This window comes from Seriola dumerili, unplaced genomic scaffold, assembly GCF_002260705.1.
Source record: "Seriola dumerili isolate Sdu_G_001 unplaced genomic scaffold, Sdu_1.0 BDQW01000134.1, whole genome shotgun sequence".
Taxonomy (NCBI): Eukaryota; Metazoa; Chordata; class Actinopteri; order Carangiformes; family Carangidae; genus Seriola; species Seriola dumerili.
This window is the reverse complement of record NW_019174389.1, coordinates 1986383-2012667: the sequence shown is the minus strand read 5'-3', so window position 1 is coordinate 2012667 and position 26285 is coordinate 1986383. Positions and strand designations below refer to the sequence as shown.

The 26285-nt window shown below is 40.6% G+C and overlaps 2 protein-coding genes across 3 annotated transcripts in view; both read right to left on the bottom strand.

The window, feature by feature from the left end:
- Positions 1 to 3294, bottom strand: part of cunh3orf52 (chromosome unknown C3orf52 homolog) — a 10809-nt gene extending 7515 nt beyond the window's left edge. Inside the window, exons 1-3 of one of the 2 annotated variants that reach the window (XM_022748939.1) lie at positions 2936 to 3294; positions 2591 to 2671; positions 2240 to 2326 (exon numbers count right to left, since the gene is read on the bottom strand). In XM_022748939.1, coding sequence (XP_022604660.1) covers positions 2240 to 2326; positions 2591 to 2671; positions 2936 to 3004 — 237 coding nt within the window. In that variant the 5' untranslated portion in view covers positions 3005 to 3294. The remainder of the gene's footprint in view (positions 1 to 2239; positions 2327 to 2590; positions 2672 to 2935) is intronic. The other variant, XM_022748940.1, reaches the window with a different exon arrangement.
- Positions 3295 to 4802: 1508 nt separating this feature from the next.
- On the bottom strand, positions 4803 to 22005 carry LOC111224441 (capZ-interacting protein-like). Its single transcript, XM_022748926.1, has 6 exons — positions 21853 to 22005; positions 8603 to 8689; positions 8417 to 8488; positions 7819 to 7887; positions 6613 to 6825; positions 4803 to 5908 (listed from the first exon to the last, which is right to left on the bottom strand). The coding sequence occupies exons 1-6, from the start codon at positions 21856 to 21858 to the stop codon at positions 5465 to 5467; spliced, it is 891 nt and encodes a 296-aa protein (XP_022604647.1). The 5' UTR covers positions 21859 to 22005; the 3' UTR covers positions 4803 to 5464.
- Positions 22006 to 26285: the final 4280 nt, after the last annotated feature.

Here is a 26285-nt window from a genome sequence, read left to right as displayed (position 1 = left end):
CAACTATAAATGTGCAAAAGGATCAGGACACTAAATTAAGACAAGACACAAGAGAACACAACAAAACTCTCAGGCTGAGACGCCACTAAACCAGCAGTCCCCATGCTGAAAGCCTCTGCCCTTCTGCTGCTGGGACCAGAGTTTTTAAAGCCTTCCTTCCCAGGCCAGGTGCATCTCATGAAGTAATCAGGGTGGGCCCAGGCAGAGCTATAGGGAAGGGACAGGGGAAAGGACAGAAAACACTGGGAAGGCATGCTGGTCAAAAAGGTGCTCAAACAAGGTCATACACAAAAAAAGCCAACTTAGTTGCTGCCACTGGATTACAGATGAGCAGCCAAAACAAATAGCTGTAAGTGGGTGCCACTCCCACTAGATACAAAATAGAACACATCACCCTTCCCACAACTGGTGTTTCTTCATCTAAACTGTTACACCCCACCTTTAATTGGGCCCTAAGGGGTGCACAAAACTCCACCAGTGATCCAACAAACTCATAAGACTCTAAAATAATAAAGGATTTATTCAACATAAATGTGCAAAAGGATCAGGACACTAAATTAAGACAAGACACAAGAGAACACAACAAAACTCTCAGGCTGAGACGCCACTAAACCAGCAGTCCCCATGCTGAAAGCCTCTGCCCTTCTGCTGCTGGGACCAGAGTTTTTAAAGCCTTCCTTCCCAGGCCAGGTGCATCTCATGAAGTAATCAGGGTGGGCCCAGGCAGAGCTATAGGGAAGGGACAGGGGAAAGGACAGAAAACACTGGGAAGGCATGCTGGTCAAAAAGGTGGCTCAAACAAGGTCATACACAAAAAAGCCAACTTAGTTGCTGCCACTGGATTTACAGATGAGCAGCCAAAACAAATAGCTGTAAGTGGGTGCCACTCCCACTAGATACAAAATGGTTACCACCATGAGGTGAACAAATATCACAGAACACACATCATTGCATTTACCCACAACAATCAATCAGTACAGGTGACCAACACAAACGTGGAGTGCGACAGCCACAAACTAGAGGGGTCACACCAAGTAGACCAATGACAAAGTTGCTGCCACATCCCAACAGCATTACAAAGACCCAACAAAAGTGAACTACCACGACACAAAATAGACACCAGGTGGTCTTCAACCACAAGCTACTGTGGCAAATGTAGACAACCAGCAAAACATACACTGACCTGATGAACTGGGAGGCCAAACCCACCACACTAGGATCCAAAGATCTGTAGAGTGACTATATACCCCCATAAGACCCCTCTAAAATAATAAAGGGTTTATTCAACATAAATGTGCAAAAGGATCAGGACACTAAGTTAAGACCACATGAGAACACAACAAAAACTCTCAGGCTGAGACGCCACTAAACCAGCAGTCTCCATGCTGAAAGCCTCTGCCCTTCTGCTGCTGGGACCAGAGTTTTTAAAGCCTTCCTTCCCAGGCCAGGTGCATCTCATGAAGTAATCAGGGTGGGCCCGGGCGGAGCTATACGGGAGACAGGACAGGGAAAGGACAGAAAACACCAGGAAGGAATGCTGCCATAACATAAACTAACATACCGTAACAACTTCTCTTTTAGATTCTATTCCAACTGGGTTGTTTAAGGATGTTTTACCTTTAAGTAGCACTTCCATATTAGACTTTTTTAAATCTGATAATCTTATTATTTAATGTTATTATTATTACTTGGTGCTGCTATCATTGGTGCTGATATTATTAATAACACAATTACACCTGTAAGTATCACCACTATTATTATCATTAAAATAACCAGACTGACAGTGCTTGAATACAACAGTATACACTGATATTTCTGCTTTCTCTTTTCATTTATTTCTTCCCATTTCTCTCCTCCCAACCCACCAGTCCAGGCAGACAGCTGCCCACCCTGTATCCGCTTGTGTTGGAGGTTTTTTCCTGTTCAAAGGGGGTTTTTCCTCTCCGCTGTTGCCTAGCTCAACTCTACTCATTGTTGGAACTGTCAGGGTTTCTCTTTTCTACAGTATTGCAAGGTCTTGACCTTACTCTGTAAAGTCCCTTGAGATAATGATATGTTATCATCAGTGCTGTATAAATAAAACTGGATTGAACTGAATTAAATCCTCTCCACTGTTCAGGGGATTGATGTATAAATAACTCACAGGGAGGGTTGTCACAGGGTAACGGAAAAGTTACACTTCCTTTACTGTCAGTGTAGGAGGCAAAGCTCAAGAAACAACAAACTGCAGTCGTTTTACCTCTCGAGGAGTGTGTGTATTTGCCAGATTCCTTTGAGCTTCTACTTCGTGGCCAGAGAGCGTCATCTCCCCGTTACCAGCAGGAACCTGACAAAGCAAAAAGACACATACAGTATGCCACTTTCCTCCTTTTTCTGAGAAGGGAATTTATCATCTGGGCAAAGTGTTTTGATTCGGCCAATGATTCATCCATGAATAGCACAAGTTGTTGTCATGGAGAGGGCAGCTCTTTTACACAGAAAAGGAAATTTTATATGTCCTACTCTAGTCTCCTTCTCTTGAGCGGACTGTTAACAATTTAACAAAACAAAATACTGTATAAGCCACGGCACAACCTTGATGAAAGCTCACCTGTACTGTAAGCAAATTGTCCCTTTCTGTTTCCTCAGAGTTCCTGTAGGCCACACCACCATCTCCATTACCCGTTGCCACCTGGGAGGAGTCAAATATTGGGGAATGTTACTGTAAAATGCTTAAGACCACAGTGGCAATTTCCATGCAAAATGATGATGATGTATGACATCCAGAGCAATGATTACAGATTATTTTCACTATCAACTAATCTCTTGATTATTATCTCAATTGTTTCAAGTGGGCTTCTAAGAATCATCACAAGGATTGCTTTTTAAATTTTCGTTATTATTATTGGGCAGGCCAATAAAAACAAACTCTCATAAATTTATCTCATGAACTCACCCATTCACTAGATGAATAAGACCCACCGTCGTTCCCATTTCTCGTGTAGAGCGGCAGCACAGGGTCCATGCTTATTTGTCTTCAACGCCCAGTGGTTATTGGGAGCTGTTATAAATATCCTGACTGAAGTCCCAACGCGGAAGTGACTAAAAGTTATAAGTTTTAATAATGAAACTACACTGCCCGCGCGACGTAAACGTCCCACCCACGGTTCGAAAAGGCAACAACCTCTCAAAGTAACACAGGTCACTCAGTTATCTACAGACCTGACAACTGTTGGAAAAGTTTATCTCTGCTATTTAGGACGAGGTCATTACTTTCTTCTTTCTCTGCTCGTCCTTCCCAGTCAGACAGGTGAGTTTCCTTACAAGTTTCGCTGGCGCTGACGTCGGAAGGCGTCGTCAAGAAACCGGGGGAGGAAACGTTAGATGTCACAACGGCTGAACATGACACCTCTGTATTTTTTTGGATGTACTACTGGCTGTATTGCGATTCAAAATCTGCTTTTACTGTCAAAATGCGTTATGAAATAAAATTGCTATGGAAATTCGCGTGAAAAACTGACTAAGTCGCACCATTTAGGTATTTGAAGTATGCAGTCCACGTGATCCCCCCTCTCCCCTCCCTCAGGTAAATGTCCTGAGGATTATATGATTGTTAAATATGTGCTTAACCTAATGGTATTAAGTATGATGCTTCAAAAGACTGTTGGTGGCTGTTTTCTTTATATTTGCCAAAATAAATATATTTACTGCAGAAAATTCCAGGAATTCTTCTGTCATTACCTTTAATGACTTACTGATTTTCATTTATTTTTGTTTACATTGAAAATCAGCCATTATTGTCAACTGAACTGAGCAGGAACCTTGAATCAAGTATACTTTTTTCAGTAAGAACACATTTACAGTGTAGATGTCACCTGCTGCTGCACTTGCTACACTGCTGCTAAACCCATCCTTATTCTGATTAAAACAGTTAATAAGGATATATAAACGCAAGTTTGTCAATTTAACAATTAACGGCCATTTTGAAACATGAGACAAACATTTAAGTCAAGTTGCATTCTAGGGTTAAGGTAGCAATTGCAGGGAACAGCAATATATTTCACCATTATTGCAATTCTGCAGTTGCAATTCTTCATGGTCACCAGTAGAGGCCGACAAAGTTCATATGAACTTCTTAACAAGTGGCCTGTGCATATTCTCATTTGTCCAGGTCATGGTATCCTGAAGGAGTTTTAAATCAAAACGCAACTGGACTTGATTATTTGTCTGGGAAGACGTTTCACCTCTCATCCAAGAGGCTTCATCAGTTCGTGTACGCATCTGACCAGGCTGGGACTGGTCTTAACAAGTGTTTTAAATGGTTTTCACACCATGCTAATAATGCCCACAGGAACAGGCACATTGTATCATATCATGTGACATATCATGTTAAAACTGTCTAAATTGTATTGATAAAATATGCTTGATGTTTAATAAAATACCATCTGTATTGTGTTTTCAGTTATTTTGATTATAGCTATTAACAGCAACAGCTACACTAACAGCTGCAACAAAGCTGTTAATCAAGCACAGTTTGTACACACAGGTGCAGAAAACAACTGAAATCACCTGTGTGGGTGTTCCTCAGGTGTGCAAGGGGTTTTCTGCAAAAATCTGCATTTGGGCAGAGCCAACCCTTATCATCATTGACAACCTCTGACCTCTATAATACAACCTCTATAAATTCTTTCAATATAACTTTTTTGGCCTCATCTGACTGAAGACCTTCTGGCACATTCAGCATTGCCCTTATCAAACAGTTGTGTTTGAAGCTGATACACAAAGTGACATAATGACCCATAATGACTCAACAAACCCAAACACATGTAACAAAGTTTTCTTTATGTAAGAAGGAAGCTGTTTATTTTCTTAATATTTCTATGCATAATCTGAGGACCTGAGCCACTCCACAGTAGCACTGTGATTTAGATATTTTGTAGTATACAAAATAGAAGACAAGCAGAGATGTCGCCCAACATACATCAAAAAAAAAATAAAGCAAAGTATATAATTTCAACCTAAAGTGACAGTGATTTAGTTGATGCCAGGACGTTTATGTATCTGCTAACATATATATGAAATCTAATATTATTTTTGCCTGTTGTCAACCCAGCATTCAGTATTTTCAAATCTCTCTGTGTGTGACAGAGACTCGGAAGTGCACTGTTAACAATGTCTTTGACTTGTCTGGTCATGCAGACTTGGTACAACATGAATGAAATTTCCTCTGATCATGGATACAGTATCAACAGTGATGCTCATTTCCATGTGCAAGAAAACAGCTGCTTCTCAGAACTCTCCAGTGTTTATAGACCTGTTCTATATACGGCCTGGAGAGGGCGACAGAGGGATTTAAAACAGAGCAGGTACCATGAAATTTAAAACAGATGAACTCTTTTTCAGAGTTCTCTTAATCAAAGCACAGAATAACTTATACATATATATATATATATCTTTTTTTTTTCTTAAAGTAAACATTCACAGTTCACACCGCATCATTTCCTCCTTGGCGTGCCTCCTGAGACATCTGCTCCTGCTCATCTTCCATCTTAATATTGCCCTCTATCTGATCAGCAGGGCAAGGCTCTGAAGGTTGCTGTTCCTCCTCCAAACCCTCTGAGCACTGGGCTTCTTCTGCTTCCTGCTCCTCCTCTGGATCTCCTTTATTGTCTGGGTCACTCTTTGCCACGTTGTCCTGTGTCTTTCCATAGTCCATGTCCTTGTCTTTAATGTCTTTCTGACTGCCCAGTTGCCCACATTCAGCTTCCTCTGCTGCGCTGTCAAAAACCTGGTCCTTGTCCCCATTTTCTTTTGGGCTGTACAGTTCACATGTAGACAGACCGCTTCCGAAGGCTCCCGCCTCCTCTCCAGCTGACCTCCTGTGCTGTCTCGTGGGCGGGCGCCTCTTGAATGATAGTCGCACACGGGTCTGTGTGGACAAAACAAGTAATAGCCAGCAGGTAATTTAGATCATGTTTTCAAAAAATTCAAATGTCTAGTATTAAAAAAGGGAAAATTTTATATTTAATATCAAATCATTTGTATGATTAAGATGTTTCTGGCAGCTATCCAAGTGTAATCAGCATATGCGTGAGAGTAGTGCACAAAAAGGTACCTAGAAACTCTAACTAGGCTAAGGGGATTACATCTTCAATCCCCCTTGCAGCAGCACTTATGCACTATAGTAGCATCTTGCTCCAGCTTATCTGAGGCCTGCTTAAACAGGAGATGCAGAACACCCACTGAGAAACACGTCAACAGCTACAAGGACCATGTGGCCAGCTGTGATGTCACAGCTCACTCGGTGAATAGCGTGAGAAACACTTAAGGGGCCTCAGTGTGACAGCAGCTCATGGCTGTCATTCAGTGACTCAGAACTTGTGCAAAAACCCAAACAAACATAAGATACATAGGAGTACCCATCTATTCAAAAATACTTACAAATGATCTGCAATATTGAAAATATATCAGTATGGTCAATGCTACATTTTGGCCTTCTGCCTGATACATGCAGTAATACTATAAAATCAGTCCAACTGCATTATACTGAGATGTTGTAACAAATAGCCCAGATCTATTTTTCCTTCATATTGTCAAGCTACTGTGCATCTTTGCATGAGTCCATATATTTACCTTGTTGATGCTCGGCAGTGGGGCGCCCTCAGGAGGGCTGTCAAAGCTGACGGGATCCTCCTCCTCACTGGACAGCTGTGAGGTCCGCAGGGTGGGGCTCAGGGGGCTCGGGGGGCTGCAGGGCGTGGTGGGGGACAAAGGTGCTGGTTGCAGCTTCACCTCTGGGCTCTTGGGCGAAGGCAGAAGAGCAGTGGGAGACAGAGCAAGGTTGGCCTGCAGGGGGGAAGGGAACATCCTGAGGCCCAGACACTATAATCTCTTTAGTACATTGTGTTCTAATAAAACTTAATTAGAAGACAACACCTTTAACTATTGCTACTATATTTATTTAAACAGCACTTATCAAAACCAACATACAACAAACCTTGGATGAGAGTAAGATTGTCTTAAATATTAAACCATTTCAACATAGGAAATCATTAGGAGAAGGTTCATTAAGGAGAAGGAAATATTAAACTGTAATTTCTTTAAACACAGGTATATTATTTTCTTTAAAATGTAAAAATTAAACAGTTTACAATTGATAGTATTTCTAGTCACCAAGTTGGCAGTATTCCTCTTTAAAATATAATATTATAGCTTTGCTTGAAAAGTATAAAAGGATTTTGTTACAAATATTATTCAGGTTTGCATTTACGACACTGCTCTGTTAGTACCTGTCACCTCTCTGCTTTGAAAACTCACTGCCAGGAGTATGTCCTGAAATTCCCTCTTAAGTATTGTAAACAACACCTGTCGTCTTCAGTCTGAGAAGCGGACTACATAAAATCCTGAGTTAGCACCCGACCACTGTTCAAGTTTAGAGGAGAGCATCCTACCTGCACTGGGGAAAAGAGGAAGAGGGAGAAGCGGCAGCCCTTTTGTCCCATGGCTGCCCACCGTGTGAACTTTTAACTAAAGGAGTAATGGTGGAGAGTTGGAGCCTCACTGGAGGCTGGGTGGCCCTTGATCCCATTAGCTCATTAATCTGAGCTGATTGTGGCGTCAGGGACAAGCCCTTCCTCTTTTTCCTCAGCATGTGAGCAGCTCACGCACCAGTGTAAACTGAACAGTGGGTGGCAGTAAAGCTTTAAATATCCCTGATAAGAGAAAACTCCTGACTACATGCTACAGCTTATAATAACACATCATTGGTGATGCAAGCTGTCGTTTTGTTTCCTCTTTCCCTCACAAATTATTCGAATGTTGCCAGATGCATGCACCAACCTGCAGTTTCTCAATGATGGGGGAGTTCTTCATCTTGATCTTAAAGGGATTTGAGGAGACAGCAGTTTTCTGCAGGAGAACACGGTCAGACCAGGGTTCATGAAAAGACAAATTCAGAAATCATTCACAAAAGCTAACAGTGACATGAATTAGTGTTACTGTGCGTCATTATGCAGCACACTGGGACATACTGGCACAATCCCGGTATTAAGACTACATTAGATATATTAAATAGTATTAAATACATACAACTTACAAAATAATGTTTTTATAGCACATGCTCATGATGTATACATTTTTGCACTTTGGTTGTGCTGTGTTCTTTTCGATTGGCCATGATGCAAACAGAGGTTTGTGTGGTTTGTTTCATCGTTATTTTTACTGGAAGAAACAGCAGCATTTTCTTAGTGTTTTAGTCAGAAGACAAACGGATGAAATTGCAGATCTGGGAAAACTTCAATTTCTGCTTTGTTGAAATGGTGAGGCTGCGATGTAAATGTACAGTAAACAAATCAAGTCTGTTTTCTGGGGATTTGCTTTGTATATTAAGAAAGCACATCTGGAGCACGTGACTCAGTAAAAGAAAAAAATTACTCACATCTGATTCTTCATTATCATCTTTTTGATGCTGCAGCTTCAGAGAACATGGAGGTCTTCTTCGAAATGACAACTACAGAGAAAAAGCACAAGAAGAGTAAATAAAATCTGTAAACACGCAGTTTTTTTGTTTTGTACATTTTTGTTTGGATGCTGTTGCATATAAGATATAAATAAAGTGCATTACCTCATCGTTTGAGGTGGGCATTGGTAGAATATGACCTTTGAACCTTCCAGCCAGTTCAGCCACAGATGGCTTGGATGGAGACTCCTTCTGGGAAAAAAAACAACAACTTTTGATTAAACACCTGAATAATACTTTATATTAACATCAGTCTTGATACACTGTCACATTTTAAAATTAATATAATGCCTCTCATGAGCTGAGGACATAACTGGTAAATATGTGAAATATAGGAGCGGAGCAAGGATTCCTTGCATTGTTTTTCTCACTTTCATGATACAAACTGCCCAAGTGCATCATAGTGAGACTCTTGGGAAATACTCATATACATATAGAACATTAGAAAATGTTAATGCACTGCATGAGGTCAGTGGTTTTATCTGAAGTATTTCGATCACATTCAAATGGATGTCAGAGATTAGTGATCAATCAACAATTATCACAATCAAACAATTCAAAATAAAAACATGAAGTATGTAGTGTAAGATGAGAAATGATTATGGTCTTTGAGATCCTTGTTTTCATCCTCGCACATTGAACATCCACTCTGACATCAGCACCATGAACTCTTTTTGTGTAGATGGTGAGAGATATAAAACAGCTTCCTCAGAAAACCACCAAGATGAATTTGCAGGTAAGAGTTTGAAAATGTAACAAATTAAAATTATAACTGATCCCTTTGTTTTTGATCACTTGATTCCCTTGTTGCATCTGGAAATCCCTTTGTTTTTTACTTCTCAGTGTGTGAAACTTTGAAACAGAAAATGTGGCATGGCAACCCTTTGCAAAAGCTGAATGACGTTGTAAAGGGGAGTTACTTTCTGCTCAGTGGAGCACATATATCAACACCATAAATAAAGATAAAGATTCAAAACATTATTTCTTGAGAAACCAATGAAAGTGTTGAAAAATGCCCCAACTAGCAACAGATCTGCCTCTTTAACCAGATCTGCACCATTTTTTGCATAATCCTGCTGACAAACAAACAAACAAACCAGCAAACAAACAGACACAGGTGAAAACATAACGTCCTTCGGGGAGGTAATAAAGACAGCTAAAAAAAAACAGTACATTTGTATTAAGCATTGAGAGTGCACACAGCAGCTGAACGAGGAGATCATCTGAGATAAAGAACGTTTCACTTCCCTCTTCTCAACAGTAAAATGCTCATGGGCTGAGAAACACAGCAGGGAGGGGAGAATATACAAAAAAGAAAAGAGAAAAAGTCAAAGAGTCAACCAGTGTGTTCAGTGCTGTCCTTGGAGGAACTCATCTCATCTCCTGCTACAAAGCGTATTTTATGGGTTTGGACACAGGAAGTGAGCCCCCTCTCTCCACAGCTGTTCAACATCACGCCGCAGCCTGTGACAGGAGGGACCTGTCCTTGCAGCCTCACACTGTTATCACTTCTTGGCTCCTTTATTTTTTTTTCTGTCTCTCCCACTATTCCCAAGCTGATTGCTAAACTTCCCTCCTCCACGCTGCCCTTTGATGACCATTAACTCACTCCAACATATCTGTGGTCTAAGTGATTAGTTGGCTAATGGCTGCAGGCAGGAATGTGCACCAACGTCAGTCTTGAAAACAACCCTCCAGCGTTACTCTGTTTACCGGGTTCTGGTCATTTTTGTGCCAAGTATTTGGACTGTGAATGGGTCGAGCTGTTTGTTTACGGTCCGAGCTGGGCCAGAACTGTGCAGAATCTCATGCATCGTGTCACAGTTTAATGATTTGCATTGAACAGTCACTGCTGCTTGAGGTGCTCCTCCCTTTCTCTTTCTGGCTTTCATGCTACATGTCATTTCAATCCTGCTTTTATTGACCACTAAAAAGCTCATGCTTCTCCTCACAGCTGCCAACTCTGTCACATTTCCTGGGTGTGCACTCTCAGCTCCCTCCCTCTCTGCGCGGTTTGAGCTGTAGCCCATGGAAACATGGATCTTGCAAGCTTCAGATACACACATTCCACATTTTAATCACACACTTTATTTTTTTTTTTCCCCCTCTTGTTCTCAACATGACCTCACCACCTTGCACCCTCCACCCAAACCTATTACAGCATCAGCTAGCCCTGCGGTGCCTCTGTTAATGCCTCTCTGCGCTGCCTCTTTGTCCTAATCCACATCCCAACCCTTTTCCTGAGCTCTCTTTTCTCATCTGTGATAAACAGCAATCACCAGGGACCACCCACCCTCTGCGCCATTATTTTGTAACCTCTAATTGTTTAACTCTTTCCTGTCCTTCAAAAACAAAGGCCTCCTTAAGAGCACAAACTCAAGTCACAATGGTAAAGGCAAAGGAAGTGGGGCTTTGTTTGGTTACAGTTTTGCTCAGATATTTTGGGTGAAAAAAAAAAAATCAAGGTTGGCCAACTTTATTTAAATAGCACACAGACAGAACGACTACTCAACCTCTCAAACACACAATCAATCATTTCTTTGTTCTTTCAGTTACTTCTGGTTTAAAAAAAACCCCACATTTCTACATATGTGTTGAGGAAAATCTCTGCACTTTACTGCAAATGTTAGGAATGGAGTTTGGTCATGTACAGCAAAGATTATATTGTCCATATTCTGATCATTTATCAGTTACTTGCAAAAGTGACTTAAAAAGGGCTCATCAGTGTTAACTATTCAACAATGTTCTAGTTTTAGAAGAAGTCATTTCAGATCCATTAATATCCAGCTGTGTGTCTTCTCACAGCAAGCTCTTATCTTCAATGAGCTGCTTCATGCAGAAAATAAGGTCATGCAAATACCTCCTTATAATATACCCTTACCATGCATATAGCGTATAAGCTAATAGATGCAGTTTTATTCCTGTTTATAGTTAAAAATGTCTGTGGAAGGTATTACAAACTTCCACTAATACTTTAGAGCTGCAGCTGAACTTATTCTGTTGTTTTTTTAGTTTTTTTTTTATCTGCAATGATTTAAATAGCATTTTACAGAGACATTGTCAGCAGCTTTATAAATATAATATATATATATATATATATAAGATATTAATATACTAATCTTGAACTTTTAATTTAATTATTTGTTTGTCTTTGTCTTTTAATTGAAAATGTTAATGCAAACATCATTTTCTGTCAATTAAAATGTTTCACTAAAATGACCAAAGAGGCAGATTATTTCAGGGAGCCATAAAAGGTTGGTTATCAGGACACACACACATGTTGAACTCAGCTGGGACCCCAAGCTCCCTGAAAGAGTGGGAAACTTTGATTCACTGCAGGAAAGAGCAGGGCAAACTCTATTTCTGGGGCTCCAGGCCTGGGAAAAAGCCCCAGAGCTGTGTAGGCAGCCTGGATCACAGCTCTGCTCTGTAACCCCTCAGCTCCTCAGAGAGTGTCCCTGGATATGCTAGACCACATCTGAAACGTAGTGTAATCTCGTCACATACAGAGCTATTGAGCATGTCTAAACAAGGACACGATGGAAAAAAAACAAAGCCTTACCGATGTGATGGAGGTTTTCCAAAAGTTGGCCTGGGTCGACAATCTAATTTAGAACCGACTTCCCTACTACAGTTCCACGTACAGTAAAGACGTAATGTACTATTATAAAAAAACTTTACTTTGACAAATAAGGACATTTTGTGTTATTTAATAGCATGATTGAAATGATGAAAAAAAAAAAAGGTAATTTATGCTTGTAGCAAAACAGACATACAATGGAATAGTGGAGGCCTAAAGGATAGTGTCATAAAACAGTTTGTTAGTCTGAATCATAGACTGTAAATAAAGATGGACGTAGCCTCCATGACATCACCCACAGGTTTCTGGAGAGCAGTTTTGAAGCTCAGAGTGAGCTGCTCCGCCTTCCCCATCTTGGCAGAGCCTGACTCCGCCAAGCTCCCGGCTAATTCAAAAATGGGCAAAGAGATGGAGCGTGTGTGGAGCCGAGACTTCGGTGAATGCCGGTTTGTGGCAAACATACGCTCACCCACCTGTCACTCAAAGTGGCACACTCACAATTCTCCATAACTTTAAGCCTTAATAAAATTTACACAGGTGAGTTATATAAAAACTCACCCCCTGTACAGCTGCCATGAAGGAGGAAATTAACTATAGAGACCAAAACTGTTTTTTGTTCCAGGCTGTAAACATGTTTATTTCTGCTGTTAAGTTGGGAATTTTAACATGAGACTCTACAGAGTTTTGGACATTAATGTTATGGCTTCATTTTTCAGCCCTGGATGATGCTGCTTGGTTTGAATCTCCAGGACAGTTGGGAAGAGATAAAGTCAGTTATAATCTGGTGTTACATTAATAAAAATGGACTTGACTTGGGAAAATATGGTGGCGTTAAATATACAGATAATACCTCATTTGCAGCACATTGGCACAACTGTGGACGCTTATGTACACAAATCTTTTCTTAGGTTGTTTTTCCTCCCTAGAAACTCATGGAGCCGTCTGGAGGTGCCATGGACAGTCTGACAGTGTCCAGCTGTTCTGAGCCACTTCAGTGACCTTCAATACAGGTGACAGTGTACATGACCACACCTGAAAACACTCTATATAAAAAGACTGTGTTTGTCAGAGTGAATGCGAAGTGGAGTGTTGAAGGAAAAAGTGTGTGCAAATCCTCAGTGAGCTGCGTTTAGGTAAGTAAAGGTTAATCCCGACATCTTAATTTCCAGTCTGTGGACGCAGACACGAGGTTTACTGTATGACCAGCAGATGTGGAAAGAGAACACAGAGACAAACAGATCACACAAAGCCTGCTATTGTCTGTTCCTGTGATTCCTATTTTCAGAGGCAGGGGAGAAGAAGCACATGATATTAGTCTCAGTAAATCCTAACATATCTGCTTGATATAACATCAGTGGTCAGAGAGCAACAGGCCATGTAATCTACCATGGAGCTGATAAAGATGATGTCTGGCTCAGGATCTTTAACCCTTCTCTGGGAATGACTCTCTGCTTTACTCTCAATCCTCATAAGCTCTTGCGGTGAGCCCCACACAGTGGAAATCTGCGAAAGGGAAGATAAATACAGCGCGCACCAAAGCACAGCTGTTCGGCAAGATCTTGTTCAATAAGCTCACCAAGCGTAATGGCTTCAGTTTTGAGTCTGTAGACTTTGTTTTCACAAGTCAACGTGTTCTGCCAGGGGGAAAACCACCACAGTGAGCGGCTCCCTTCTGCCTACACTTGTTAAGTGGTAAGAGAGCAGACAGGCACCTTCTCGCTCGCTGCCTTTCCAGGAAAACATGATGTGTTTTTGGACCAGGCCTCATCCGAATATCTCACTTTTCCACTACCCTCACTGGCACCGTGTTTTGTGTGTGTGCACAAGTGGACTAGAAAAGGGCCTCAATCAGAGGGATGAGGTAAATGGACACACACATCTACAGTACGAGCCACTGCTGCCGCTGCCTCACGGGAAATGGGAGGTGCTGCAGACATAAGTACTAGTACTGCAGGGTGGAGAAACAAGTATAAAATAAAATAAGCATCCAGAGAAAAAAAGGAAAATAAATCCAGATGACCTGAGAACAGAAAAGCTGCTGATAAAGTCTGAAAATCCAAAATGTATTTTCCTGAAATGTGATAAACACAACAAACGAGTCAAGACCCCGAGAGGTTTTTGAAATATGCAATTTGAGCTAAAATTTGACTGACAAATTATGAAGATATGAGAACAGATGACAGAGCCAGGCCTGTTCATGGAATGCACTGTGATATTTCAATGTGATAACTTACAGCAGCCTGTTTAAGATAATCTGAGCTGTTGTGCAATGAGAAGGTGGGGTGGTGGAGAGGGAATGAGGAACAAGAAAACTTAAAAAACAGCCAAGAGCAAAGAGTACTCCCTTCAAATGTTTGAGCCTATAAGCTCTCGTACAAGCGTCTGTTGGGAATTCTACATGGTGTTCTGGTATTCTCATCCACTCTGATCCAGAAATCACAGAGACAAAAACCATCTGGACAGTGGATCAGACGGTTGACGTGGGGGGGCTGAGCAGCACAGACATGGAGTGACATCATTCAGTGACGCCTTGCACCTTCCCTACTACAATGTTGTGCAGTTCCCGCTGAGACTGAGAGCCACAAGGTTTGGCATCCATTCATCCATGAGAGACCTGGACACTGTATACTTTAGGATCGTATTCATATTCTGCTGCATTATTGGAATGGAGTTACTTTGCAGATTAAGAGATGACGTTATAAAAACAAGGTATAAATTAAGTAAATGTAGTAACAAAACCAGGTCAGAACCTAGTACATGGCGTCATAGGTTGCTAGTATCAGCTGGTCTCAGCCCTTTATCTGTTTGCTTCTCCCCTACTCTCTGTGCTCACATATACACGTATTTTAATACAGATGAATTTCTAATAAAGCTGATCTCATTCACTGTTTCTGTTGTCAGACAACGATAAAGTTTGACATCGTGACTGAAACGTGGCCCAATAACACTCCGTGTTAACTTCCAAGACATAACAAGTTGCTGCTGAAATCCTGATTTTATAACCACGACATTGTCTGTCTTTAACTTTTGTGTTTGGTGATTTTGTCACAGACTGTGCTGTGATTTTGGCTACATGTCCTTGTAAAATGATGACTCAGAGACAAAGTTAGAAGCGACAGAGTATTAGGGTGTTTTCACATATATTCCTTTGTAAACGAACCAAACTCCTCTTTAAAGTGGACCAACAGAAAAGAGACTCAGTTCTTTTTGCATGTTTGCATTGTGAGCTGATTTGAAAGAGGAATCAGTTCTTCAGCTCTGATGGGTCTCAGTCCTCTTTCTGTTCACTCTATAGTTCCTCTGGAGCTCTCAGACCTTTACGTCACACATTGTGTCTGTGCATAGTAGACAGTTGCCGTTTGATGTGTTCGTCTTATATCTTGATCAATCTACTCCTCGTCCACCAGTCTTGCTATCGTTACGAGCAGCAAGTGTCCGTGTACAGTAGCATGTGATCTGTCTACAGCAAGGCTAAAATATAAGACTGAGACCATTTGCTTCAAATGCGCTAAGTTTCCAATACTTCAGGTTGTTAATGCCACCCCACATAGAAACTATTTGTTGTTTGTTCCTGTTGAAGGAGCAATGGTCAATGGGGAAACTCCAACTCAGTCACGTGGCAATCGGCTGATCAGTGGTGGAAATATGATCACTCAGTCAGTGACATTCATGATTACAGGGCTGGCCCTGCTATTGCATTCCAGCCAAAAATAATTACTGCAATATACAGAGGGGTGTTGAGGGGTGTCTGCTATCCAGCCTGCCACTGTTGAATTAAAATGAGGGGACAAAATAATAGAAACACCTGTAAGTATAACAATACTGTTCAGCAGCACCACAATTTGCAGCCTACAAAATGACCATATGACCAAATTAGTTATTTTACTTTTGATACTTTTGTATATTTTGCTGTTATTTTTTGTTTTTTTTTGCTCTGCAGGAGCAGTTGGGGTTTACATCACAGTGCTGCAGCTTTTACTTCAGTAAAGGATCTGAATACTTCTTCAAAGACTGGTTAGATTCTTATAATGAAAATGTCACAGGTTATAGTCCAATTACCAAGCCACTCGCCACTTGCATTGTGGATTTGTATCTATTCTAATTCTTAGATGTTTTGCTTCCAGCCAGCAGTCTATGTTAATAAGATTTTTCTCAACTATCATATATCTGCTACGCCCAAACGATTAATGGGTTTATAACATGCTCAAACTTGCAGCAGTACCTGCTTTCTAAGGCTCTAAATAACTCTCCCAGTTTTTATTTGCATCAGCAGTGTAATACTGCACACATCAAATGATGAAGCTTAGATGAGGAAATCAGAAACATTTGTTATTTAGATTAGGTGGTGACAAATTCTGACACACAGCCTTAAGTAAAAATGTCAAATCTGACTTTAAAAAAAGAAAATGGCACTTGCAAAGTACAAGCAGCTTGCAGCACTTATTGTGTTTGCGCTCTTTTCTGCCAAAAAAGGAAATAAAGAGCGTGGCTGGATGCCAAATTTAGAAGAGCATGGTTGAGGAGGCACAAGGCAGTATGGGTTAACTGTTCAGCAGAGAGATTTGGAAGTAAGTTATAAAGTCATGTAGAAATAGCGTTGTTGTTTTTTTTTTCACTTCCTCTGCCTGGCCCAAACCCCGTCTCCATGTATCTCAAGTTTGTACTTTATGTTCACAAAACTCAACGTGTTTGACAATCTGCAGATGTCTGAGAGAGCTTAGAGCCTGATACAGCCTGCCTCTCTGACCTGCTCAAACCTTAACCAGCTTTGATGGCAATAACATGTGCTGCTTTAAGACCATGTTGACTAAGTTAAGCTGGGATGTGTAGTGTGGATCGTTAAAAATCGCCTTTCGTTCTGGTCTCTGGAGAGATTTCTGCTGGCGGAATCTGGTCAGATATTTCATAACCCCTAAGTTAAAATGTGTGCAGACAGGGGAGACGGCCAGGGGACTGTGTTGGAGGAACTGTGGTGAACAGCTAGCGGACCATTTTCATATATTTTGGAGCTGTCCAGCTATTCAGCCATACTGGCAAAAGATTACACAAGTAGTACAAAACATTTTTGGTGATGAAATTAACAGCTCTTTTTCTACAATCTACCTGGGTAATATTGCACCCCATATGTTGGGGCCAGACAAATATCTTTTAAAAATATTATTAGCAGCTGGTAAGAAAACCGTAACTCGAAACTGGTTACAGACCACACCTCCGGCAGTGTCAGACTGGATCAATATTGTGACCAATATCCAAAATATGGAAAGGATGACCTTTTCGTTAAATCAACAGACTGATAAATATTTGCACTATTGGGAAAAATGGATTGTGTACATATCCAAGAGAGGTGCTCATTGAGCCATCATTGTATTTGTAACTCCACCAGTATAATGTCTGAATGAATGTATAGGTGACCAACTGTTTACTCTATGTCTCTCTGTATGTTGTCTATATTCCTTCTATAAAAATAAAGTACAAAAAAAAAAAAAAAAAAAACGCCTTCCATATCCCAAGGAATTCCCCTCGGTCTATATGTATCCATCCATGATGTTACTTCCTTGAAAGCCAACAGCATGTGTGTTGTCTTTGCACAGATCACAGCGTCCCCCTCGCTATCTCCTCTGCAGCTCCCGCCCTGGCTATCTGTCTACCCCACACAATGCTTTGGGCTGAAACTCAGAGGGGCAGGATCTGACACAACTTCATCTCTGATAGCAGGAAAAGCAAAACAAAACACACACACTACATGAACACTTTGTGTAGCAGTAATGGCAGCAATAATAACAACATTTAAGAAAAGAACAACCACCACTCTGCAATAAAAAAAAGCAGCTAAAGCAGTAAAGGGATTGTGAGGCTTTACGAACCATTTGATTGGTCGTAAAGGTGCAAATATCCTCCAACGAGCCCGAGCTCCCACAAAACTACCTTAAGCAGTTTAGGACAGCGTGGAGATTAAGGCAATCACATATCCACTGCACAAAATTTAAATGCTTCAGTCAGCAAGTCTGAGCATGCTACAGTCTTCAAAGACACTGAGCTGCTTATTTTTTTAAGCTAATATAGATGAACTAGATTAAATGAGTCTGCTCTCATTCTGACCTATAAACATTTTTTTTTTTTACACTCACATATACATGCTGAAACCATTTCCTGCCTTCTATAAATCTATAAATCCATAAATCCCTATTTTGAATGTTTTGAAACCTGCATTGTTTACATTGACTGCAGGTTTTCTCCTCATCTTTTATCAGTGCATTGCACATTTTATTATCGCTGCCAGTGGTTGATATGTGTTCACTCCCTCTTCAGAAGAAGACTGCTGAATAAATATCAGCTCACTGCTCTTTAGAGAGCATTTGCGTCCTCATCAAAGCTTTTATAAATACTCCTCAAGGAGTTTCAGTTACTTTTACGATGAATGTAGCCTAACTCACGTTAGTGTGAGTTCATATTGTTACTGTTGTCACTAAGGAAACTAAATGTGAAACAGTGAAGACAAAATGCAGAGACTACAGTGAAAATATGAAGATTCTGCAGAAAGCAACGACACACTTCCCGTTGTTTACTTCTGTTTTCTATATGATTTTGCAATTACACCATTTCTGGAAGGGTACCATGCTGGTTTCAAAAGATTTAACATGTGTGGACAGGAGGTAGAAAACATGCTACAAGACAATATCAGGAGAAAGCTGGTGTGGTTTGCAGGATGTTACAAAATTATAACCAGAACAGGAAGTACAAGTGGAAATGAAGTTTTTAGAGTCACATTAAACGCTGGTTGGTTTGTTCTGTCATCACTGTGTGCTCATATCACGGCTCAGAAACCCCTTAGCCACAGAATTGTATAAGCTGTAAAATCAAGACGCATTTGTACATTTCATACACACTCCGCTGCACAATGTGATCTCAACAGATCCAACCATAATAAACGCTGTGACTTAAAGAACGGACTAAAGTTTCCTTGATGCCGATGCTTTACATTCCTCTGAGCTTCATGGTCAGTTCGGTGCCTGTTTTATGTTCAGGACAGGGTGAAACATTCATTGTGGAGTGAAGGCTCCAAGCTTAATATACAGCCTCAGGAGACACCTCAGACTGCATCTGTCACTGATAATGTCCAGCTCTGACAAGCTCTGGACATAATACCAGAGGATGCTTTTACTCTGTGTCATGATCACTGAAAGTTTCAATGGCTGCTACAATACTTATATACTGGTTCTAGTGTTAGTGACTGTAGTACAAGCAGAGCAGTAGTTTTATGTAGTGGCGGTAGAAATATTGTAAAAATCATAATAATAACAACAGTATGACACAATTTAAATAACATACTGTTGTAAAGCCAAAAGGGGGGGGGGGCTCACTCATTAGCAGATGTCTGTCTGGTACAGACTGGTCTCTTAACTTTACTATGGATTACATAATAAATGTGCTCACCATATGGTTGGCAAGCCAATCCCAAATACTCACTCCTCTCGCTGTGGTGTTGTTTTTCCATCAAAGGAAAACCACCACCCTCCACCCCCACAACCAAACACACACAGAACAGTGTCCTCAGTCCTCAGGTGCATGCACACACACCGACACACACACATAGACACAAAATGTTCCAGTTTGTCTTCTTGTCATTCCAACACAGGAAACACAAAATTTCAAGACTTTCCAATGCGTTCAGCTCATCTTAGGTTTTTGCCTGAAGCAGCTGACGTAAATCAGTGTTTGTGAGCATGAACAACTTCATTCCTAAAGCCAGAAACACACAGCATCACTAACACGTGATGTCATCAAAATGCAAAGCCGAAGCCGTTTAAATGACGGCGAGAGTGAGAGACTGACTTTACGGGCTGGTTCAACGCTTCTTTACAGGTGCTTTAGGCAAAATGCAGCAAAAATACCATCCTACAAAACTCAACCTGAGGCCGCAGCAGACAAAAAACACGTCTGACTAAACTGATCTATTTTACCCAAATTAATTTCAACAACAGCAGCAGCAACATACACTTGCACAACCAGCTGACAAATTGTGTTGATGTAGCAAGATTCAACAAACACTGCTCGGGTGTCATCAATGGATGCAAACCAAAATGACCTTACAGGAAACTAGTGACTGGTTGGTTGGTTGACTGGAACAATCAGTGGGCTGACAGGTTTTACTTCAAGTTTGAAGACCGGAAAGTCGTGATGGCTGCCACTGAAGTGTCACATTTTACCTAAACTGTCAACAGAAATATGTTTCTGAAAAATCTGAGGTGAGAAGTGAAATCATTGAGCAATGCTTACATCTGTAACAGCACCTTTATTAGGACAGATCAGGTAGTTAAGAAGTGGTAAGTAAGCATTTAGTCTAAATTTTAATTGCAGCAGCTGCTCAGTGTCATCAACCTCTAAACCACCAGATAGACGAACAGCTTGTGATGAAAACTGAGCTTGTGAGATTTGGGTTGGGGTTTGCTTTATCCAGAAAAAGCTGAACTCAACAATAATAGTTGAACCTGCTTTCACCCTCTCAGTGTTCAGCCTCTGCGTGCAGGTCCACGGTTTTCTCTCAAAACAGTTTTATCTAACAAAGACTGTATCGTTTACCTAAGAAAGAAAAAAAACCCCCTTCTCTCTTTTTAACATTCTTTCATGTTTCATGTTTCATGGGGGGGGGGGTCCAAATTCTTTTTTTTTCAGGGAAAGAAGAATAAGCTGACCTGGCCTAAAGCATGTCTGAGTCCTGAAGTTGAATGGTGTAAGTATGCGAGAGTAGTACTGTGGTCGATTACTAATGTGCTCCCTCACGTGCTGTGGGGAAAAAATGGGCGTTTCTCTTCCTATTCGCCACATGACATTAAATACTCCAGAATGATGTTAAAAGTCTGAGGGATCAGCTTGTTTTGTAGGGAGGAGGCCGCAAACCTGTGAGCAAACCCTGCAGGAAAAACACATGTGTGGAAGGGCTAGGACAGGCCTCCTGTACCATGAAGAAGCACTTTTCTTTTATAGCTATAAAGAAAAGTAAACAGTAAAGGACTGTTTGGCTTCTCTTTGAGAAGAGAAAGGAGAACGTGTCAGCTGAGGGGTGGGTGGCTGGGAAATGGCTGATAATCGAAAGACTCAGACTTAAAAGCTACAACCAATTTATAGTGAAGACAGAAATCAACTAATGGTATTTACTCAAACACAAAACTGGCTCAGGACAGATGTTCTGTCAGCTCAACTTCCTTTCTCTCACAGTGGTTACTTGTTATGAAGTCGTTACCACAAACCTACCGTGAAACCATATCAGCCTAAAGCTCAAGCACAGTGAGCCGCCAAAGACCTGTGGTGGCGTCTGTGTGTGTGTGTGTGTGTGTGTGTGTGTGTGTAATAGAACAACCACACCCTCAGGAAAGAGATGTACAGTCATCCTTTAACAGTTTTTAAAGAGTTTAAAATTACATTATACAACTATCACATGCAGCTTATCATATAATATGTCACATATATTGTGTCTAATAAGATCATAAAGAACTTTTTTTATCCTAGTCAATACAACCACAAGTGTATATACTGTCCCAATATCACATGTTAAACTGCTGCACGCACAGACCTCAGTCCCTCCAGAAATGCCAAAGTAATAACACAGCATTCAAAATACTATAAAGTCACTCACTCAGCCCTATGATGTAATATATTAATTTCAACCTCACAATGGCCGCACAAAAGCACATGACATGTTAAAAACATTTGCTCAAGTGGCTTAAAAAGTGCAGGCTGCTACAGAAAACTCCGCTCAGAGTCATATGGTAGTTACCTCCATCCTGGGGAAAGTGCCAGAGATGGTCCCCTCCTGTTTTTCTTCTTCAGTGTTTTCTGTGTTTCGGGTCCTGGAGCAAAGTGCCTGCTGGTTGTGAGGAGACCGAGAAGCGCAGCGAGGACAGAGAGCAGCTCTGTGTTTATATCTGGAGCCAAATCAGCCGCATGGACGGGAAGGAGGAGGGGACAACTTCCAACGCGCTTCGGGCTTCCTCTGCGCTGTCAAGTTACAAAATAAAATACAGCTTCTGCTAGACTTTCAAAATACATTTTTGGAGTTGTTTTTTTTTTTTTTTTGGGGGGGGGGGGGAGGTTCAATCTACAAACTGACATTGAATCATCAAACATCTCGGGATATATACTAAATCATTTTTTCCCTTGCTGTTTGATATGTTTGGTAGATGCAAACTGGAATTAAAAGTTAGACATAATTTGCAACCCAACCAAGCGATGTATGGTGGGCCTCTCAAACTAATGTGAATGTTCAGTTGTTTGTCTTTTACCATCAGATGGACAGTGTTAGTAGCCTATATAATCTTTTCTTCTTTTTATTATTGAGTTTGAGTTTTATTGAGATAGTAGATACATTGAAAAAGTCGGCAGAAACAGTACAGTGAACAGCTAGAAAACATAACTTCTTATCAATAGTGGGGCAGAGATGCAAAACTGAGGATGGTGTCAGTAGGAGAAAAAAACAACAACACGTTGTTACCCAAATCAAATCATTTACAAAACTCATCAGTCAATTTACCGATCAGACCACACTGTGACACAGAAATGCTGCAGGTCTGCTTTCTGTGAGCCAAAAGCTTCAAGCAGGTTTTTACTCCTGGCCACAAACAAATCTGTGATGTCACCACGTACTTTGCCTTTGCCAACTGATGGAAAACACCTGCTGTGACATCAGTGAATGAAATGTGGCCAGATGAACAACATTTTTAGAGATCCAGTCTAGAATGAAGCCCAGCAGTAGTTTTCAGGCCAAACTTCTCTTTTTACCCTTTTTAAAAATCCTAAATGTACGTTCACCTGAGAAGGACATACTGTATATATCTAGCTATATATGATGTATATACATACGATGTATATATATATATGATGCATAGGCCTATTTCACTTTCAGTCAGCGTTTATAGCTATGTATACCTTTATTTTGAAGCCCAGTGTTTTGCCACATTTGTCTCTGTCTTGACTCAGCTGTGTGAGGTGGACATCACAGACTACAACACTGAGTGTAATTGTTGCTCTATAAGAAATCGGTGGGGGTTGAGTCCTCCATCCACAGTGTGTCCACTCCAACAAAAACTCTCTTTAATATTCTCCTAGACACTCCTGTCTGCGGTACCTAATGGTTTGGTTTATAGCACTCTATTTCCACTGTCTATAACCTTCCGACAATTCCTGCAGACTGTCTAAAAGTTGACTGGAGAAACTCAAAAAACATACAGTCAACATCAACATATCCGATATCTACAAGCGCAGTTCAAAGGTCAGACGTTCAGACGTTCAGACTTGACAATAGATAGATGTGAATTTAATGTAGCAAAAATGCAAATGCCAAAACGGAAAACAGCTGAGGATGATTTTGTTTTCCCTTTTTCAGAGAAGAACTATCTATAGGCTGAGTAATGAGTTGTGTTTCATGCATGGACCACAGGCTGCTGGATTTTCATCAGTTCTTGTTTAAATGTGCATGTCTGAAATACCTGCAGTGAAAGCTTCACCTCCTCCTGCAACCACTTCATGTGCAGGAGCACTGGAAGAGTTTGCTTTCACCAGGCGCTTTGTTCTTGTCCGAATGTGCTGCATTGTGCGTGTCCTCTCCGGTTTTCCTGTGAACCAAGAACCAGGACACACTCACAGCTGGCAAGCACATAAATATTACTATTAGCTGCTTTTCAGTCAAGTACTCTCATCTTGAGTTTTCATGTAAGGATGAAAGATCTTGGAGGGACTCTGCTGTCCTGTCTGGGGCCAGGAGGAAGGAGAGCCAGTCACTCAAGTGGTTTGTGGTGTGGAAATGTAGAGAAGACGTCTAATGGACTCGCTTCGCCAACAGCACGCCACACAACTGCAGAGGAGGCTGTTTCTCCTGCTGGTATACTGACCACGCAGTGCTCCTTACATTGTCTTAAGGCCACAGTACTGGTAGAGCAAGAATAACCATATTGTCATATCAGTTCACATATTCTGATTATCACCAGGGGCTAAAAAATGTATTTTCCACCACTTATGCCTTTTTGTTTACTTGTCAAATAGACAAAAGCCAGTTGTGATCCAGTTTGACAGGTTTGAAATTGACACATAAACAGGCTCTGTTGTCTAGAGAGTTGACATTTGTCCCTCAGTTGACCCAATGTCAAACACTGTTCATGAACAAACACTTCACAGATAACAAGTGGATATAAATTAGCCTCCAAATTGCAGGGAAACTCTTACTAATTTAGAGAAAGAAACAGGGTATTGACTCTTCTTTGTGCAACACGGTTCATTAAACAATGGAAACTCTTTACTAAAAGCTGCAGAAGACGAGGTGATTAGCACCTTATAAATGAAGCTTATTATCATTATTGCTGCCATTAGAGGCATTTGAAAGTGCCGTGTGAGCACCCAGTGGTTTGTAAAAAGACAGAAACACATTTGTGTTTGCCGTCTCACTGTCACCCAACTGTGACAAGACGAGTGCAGAGTGGAAGTGAGGTGGCACATGTTGCAGGGAGACATGATGGGTGAGACTAGACAAGATGAATCACCTCATACTTCTAAATAGGTGGTTATCAAACTCCCTGGGCTCTTCATCAACTTGGCTTTCACAAGCGAACATTTGCAGTGTTACGGACGATTGGCTTCACAGTTAGTTTGGGTTGGCTACAGCAATAAGACAGTGAACCTCTGCAGACTTTCTGGAGGAGAGAGGTTGTTCTGCAGACCCCTCCCCTAAAATAACTTCCATTGTGGCCCAGCTCTCTGTAGCCACATGCATGGACCGGCAGACATAGGGTACCAAACAGGAAGGGAATATGTGTTTCTGATAATTTGTGGAAATGGGCTGAAATGGGGAAGCTGATAAAGGTTTCTTACAGGGGAGAAGTGAAAACATTAAGCATTCATCTACATAAACAGTGGTGTTTATGTAATTTAAAAGCAACATTTGTCCAATGTAAACCCCAGGAAACGTTTGATATTGCTGTTATTCGTCTGCACACATGCATACATACGCGGTGCGTCTTTCCTGATCGCAGTGTACCTTGGCTCCCCCCTCTGGAGGAAAGGACCATTACACCGAAGTGATGTTGGTCTGTGCAGCTGTGTCATTTCCCAGAAGAGATCAACTTAAATTGCAGCAAGTGTCATTAGAAGATGGATACAAATGAAAAGAAAGAGCAAAGCAGGAAGGTAAGAAAGGAATACATGTGTAAATCTATACAGTTTCTGCCAATTCAGGACATTCTACTGGCCCCCGTCTTGTTTGTGGTTTAGTATTGAGTTCTTTTATCTCTTTATGAGGGCTGCCGTATTTCTATATTAACTGCCGTATTTCTATATTAATATCAAACAATATATAACATATATGTGCCTTTAGAGTGATGTTAAGATATATTTCACCTGTAAGGGGATATATTATCGCATATACACATCCTCTGGATATATGAAGATATAAGTTACATAACATATATGAAATACCCATAGTAAAAGTTCTATATGTACATTTATTAAAAATATCTATATGATGTTTTTTATGTGGTGTAATGTTAATTATATAAATTCAGATATATGCACGTTTATTAAAACAACACGTTTGTCAAAATTCTGTGTTTTTATGTTTTTCTTATCAGTGTCTTATTTATTTTAAATATTCATGTCTATTTCTTAAATCGGCTATAATATCAACATATATTGACAGGCTTTGGGATGGATGTATATATAGTTAACATACTGTATGTCTATAATATAAGCATAAATAAATTCAATATATGTACATACAGTATATTACATTTTCACATGGGTAAAGACACAGCCATCCCAACGCTCTTCAGTTTAAATATGTTTTGTGCATTAACTATAAACTTAACAGTTTAAGATAAACACTGATTACACAGTATAAATAGCAACACCATGAATGTTTAATGGGTGTATTCACTACAGAGACGTGAAAGATTATAATTGTTTGTGTGTTATTAGCATAGGCACATTGTGTTTGCCTTAGATGAAGGTCAGATCACAGTTTATGACCAATTACTGCAGAAAACCAGGTGATTCCAAAGGGTTTAGATACTCTCTTATACTCTGTATAATATCACTTTTCTTGTAAAATAAAAGTATTGTTGCTCAGGACCTTTAGTCCTCATGAACCTCGAAATCTCTCAGGTGATACGTCACCACATTTCATCTATATTCCGAATTCTTTTTATAATGCAGATAAGTCACTGT

Excerpts from the sequence above, each read along its gene's own strand:
- LOC111224441 (XM_022748926.1), bottom strand. Across the intron at positions 8,489-8,602 it reads TGCCCACCTCAAACGATGAG|TTGTCATTTCGAAGAAGACC; the intron begins GTAATGCACTTT and ends TTTTCTCTGTAG. Across the intron at positions 5,909-6,612 it reads CACTGCCGAGCATCAACAAG|ACCCGTGTGCGACTATCATT; the intron begins GTAAATATATGG and ends TTGTCCACACAG.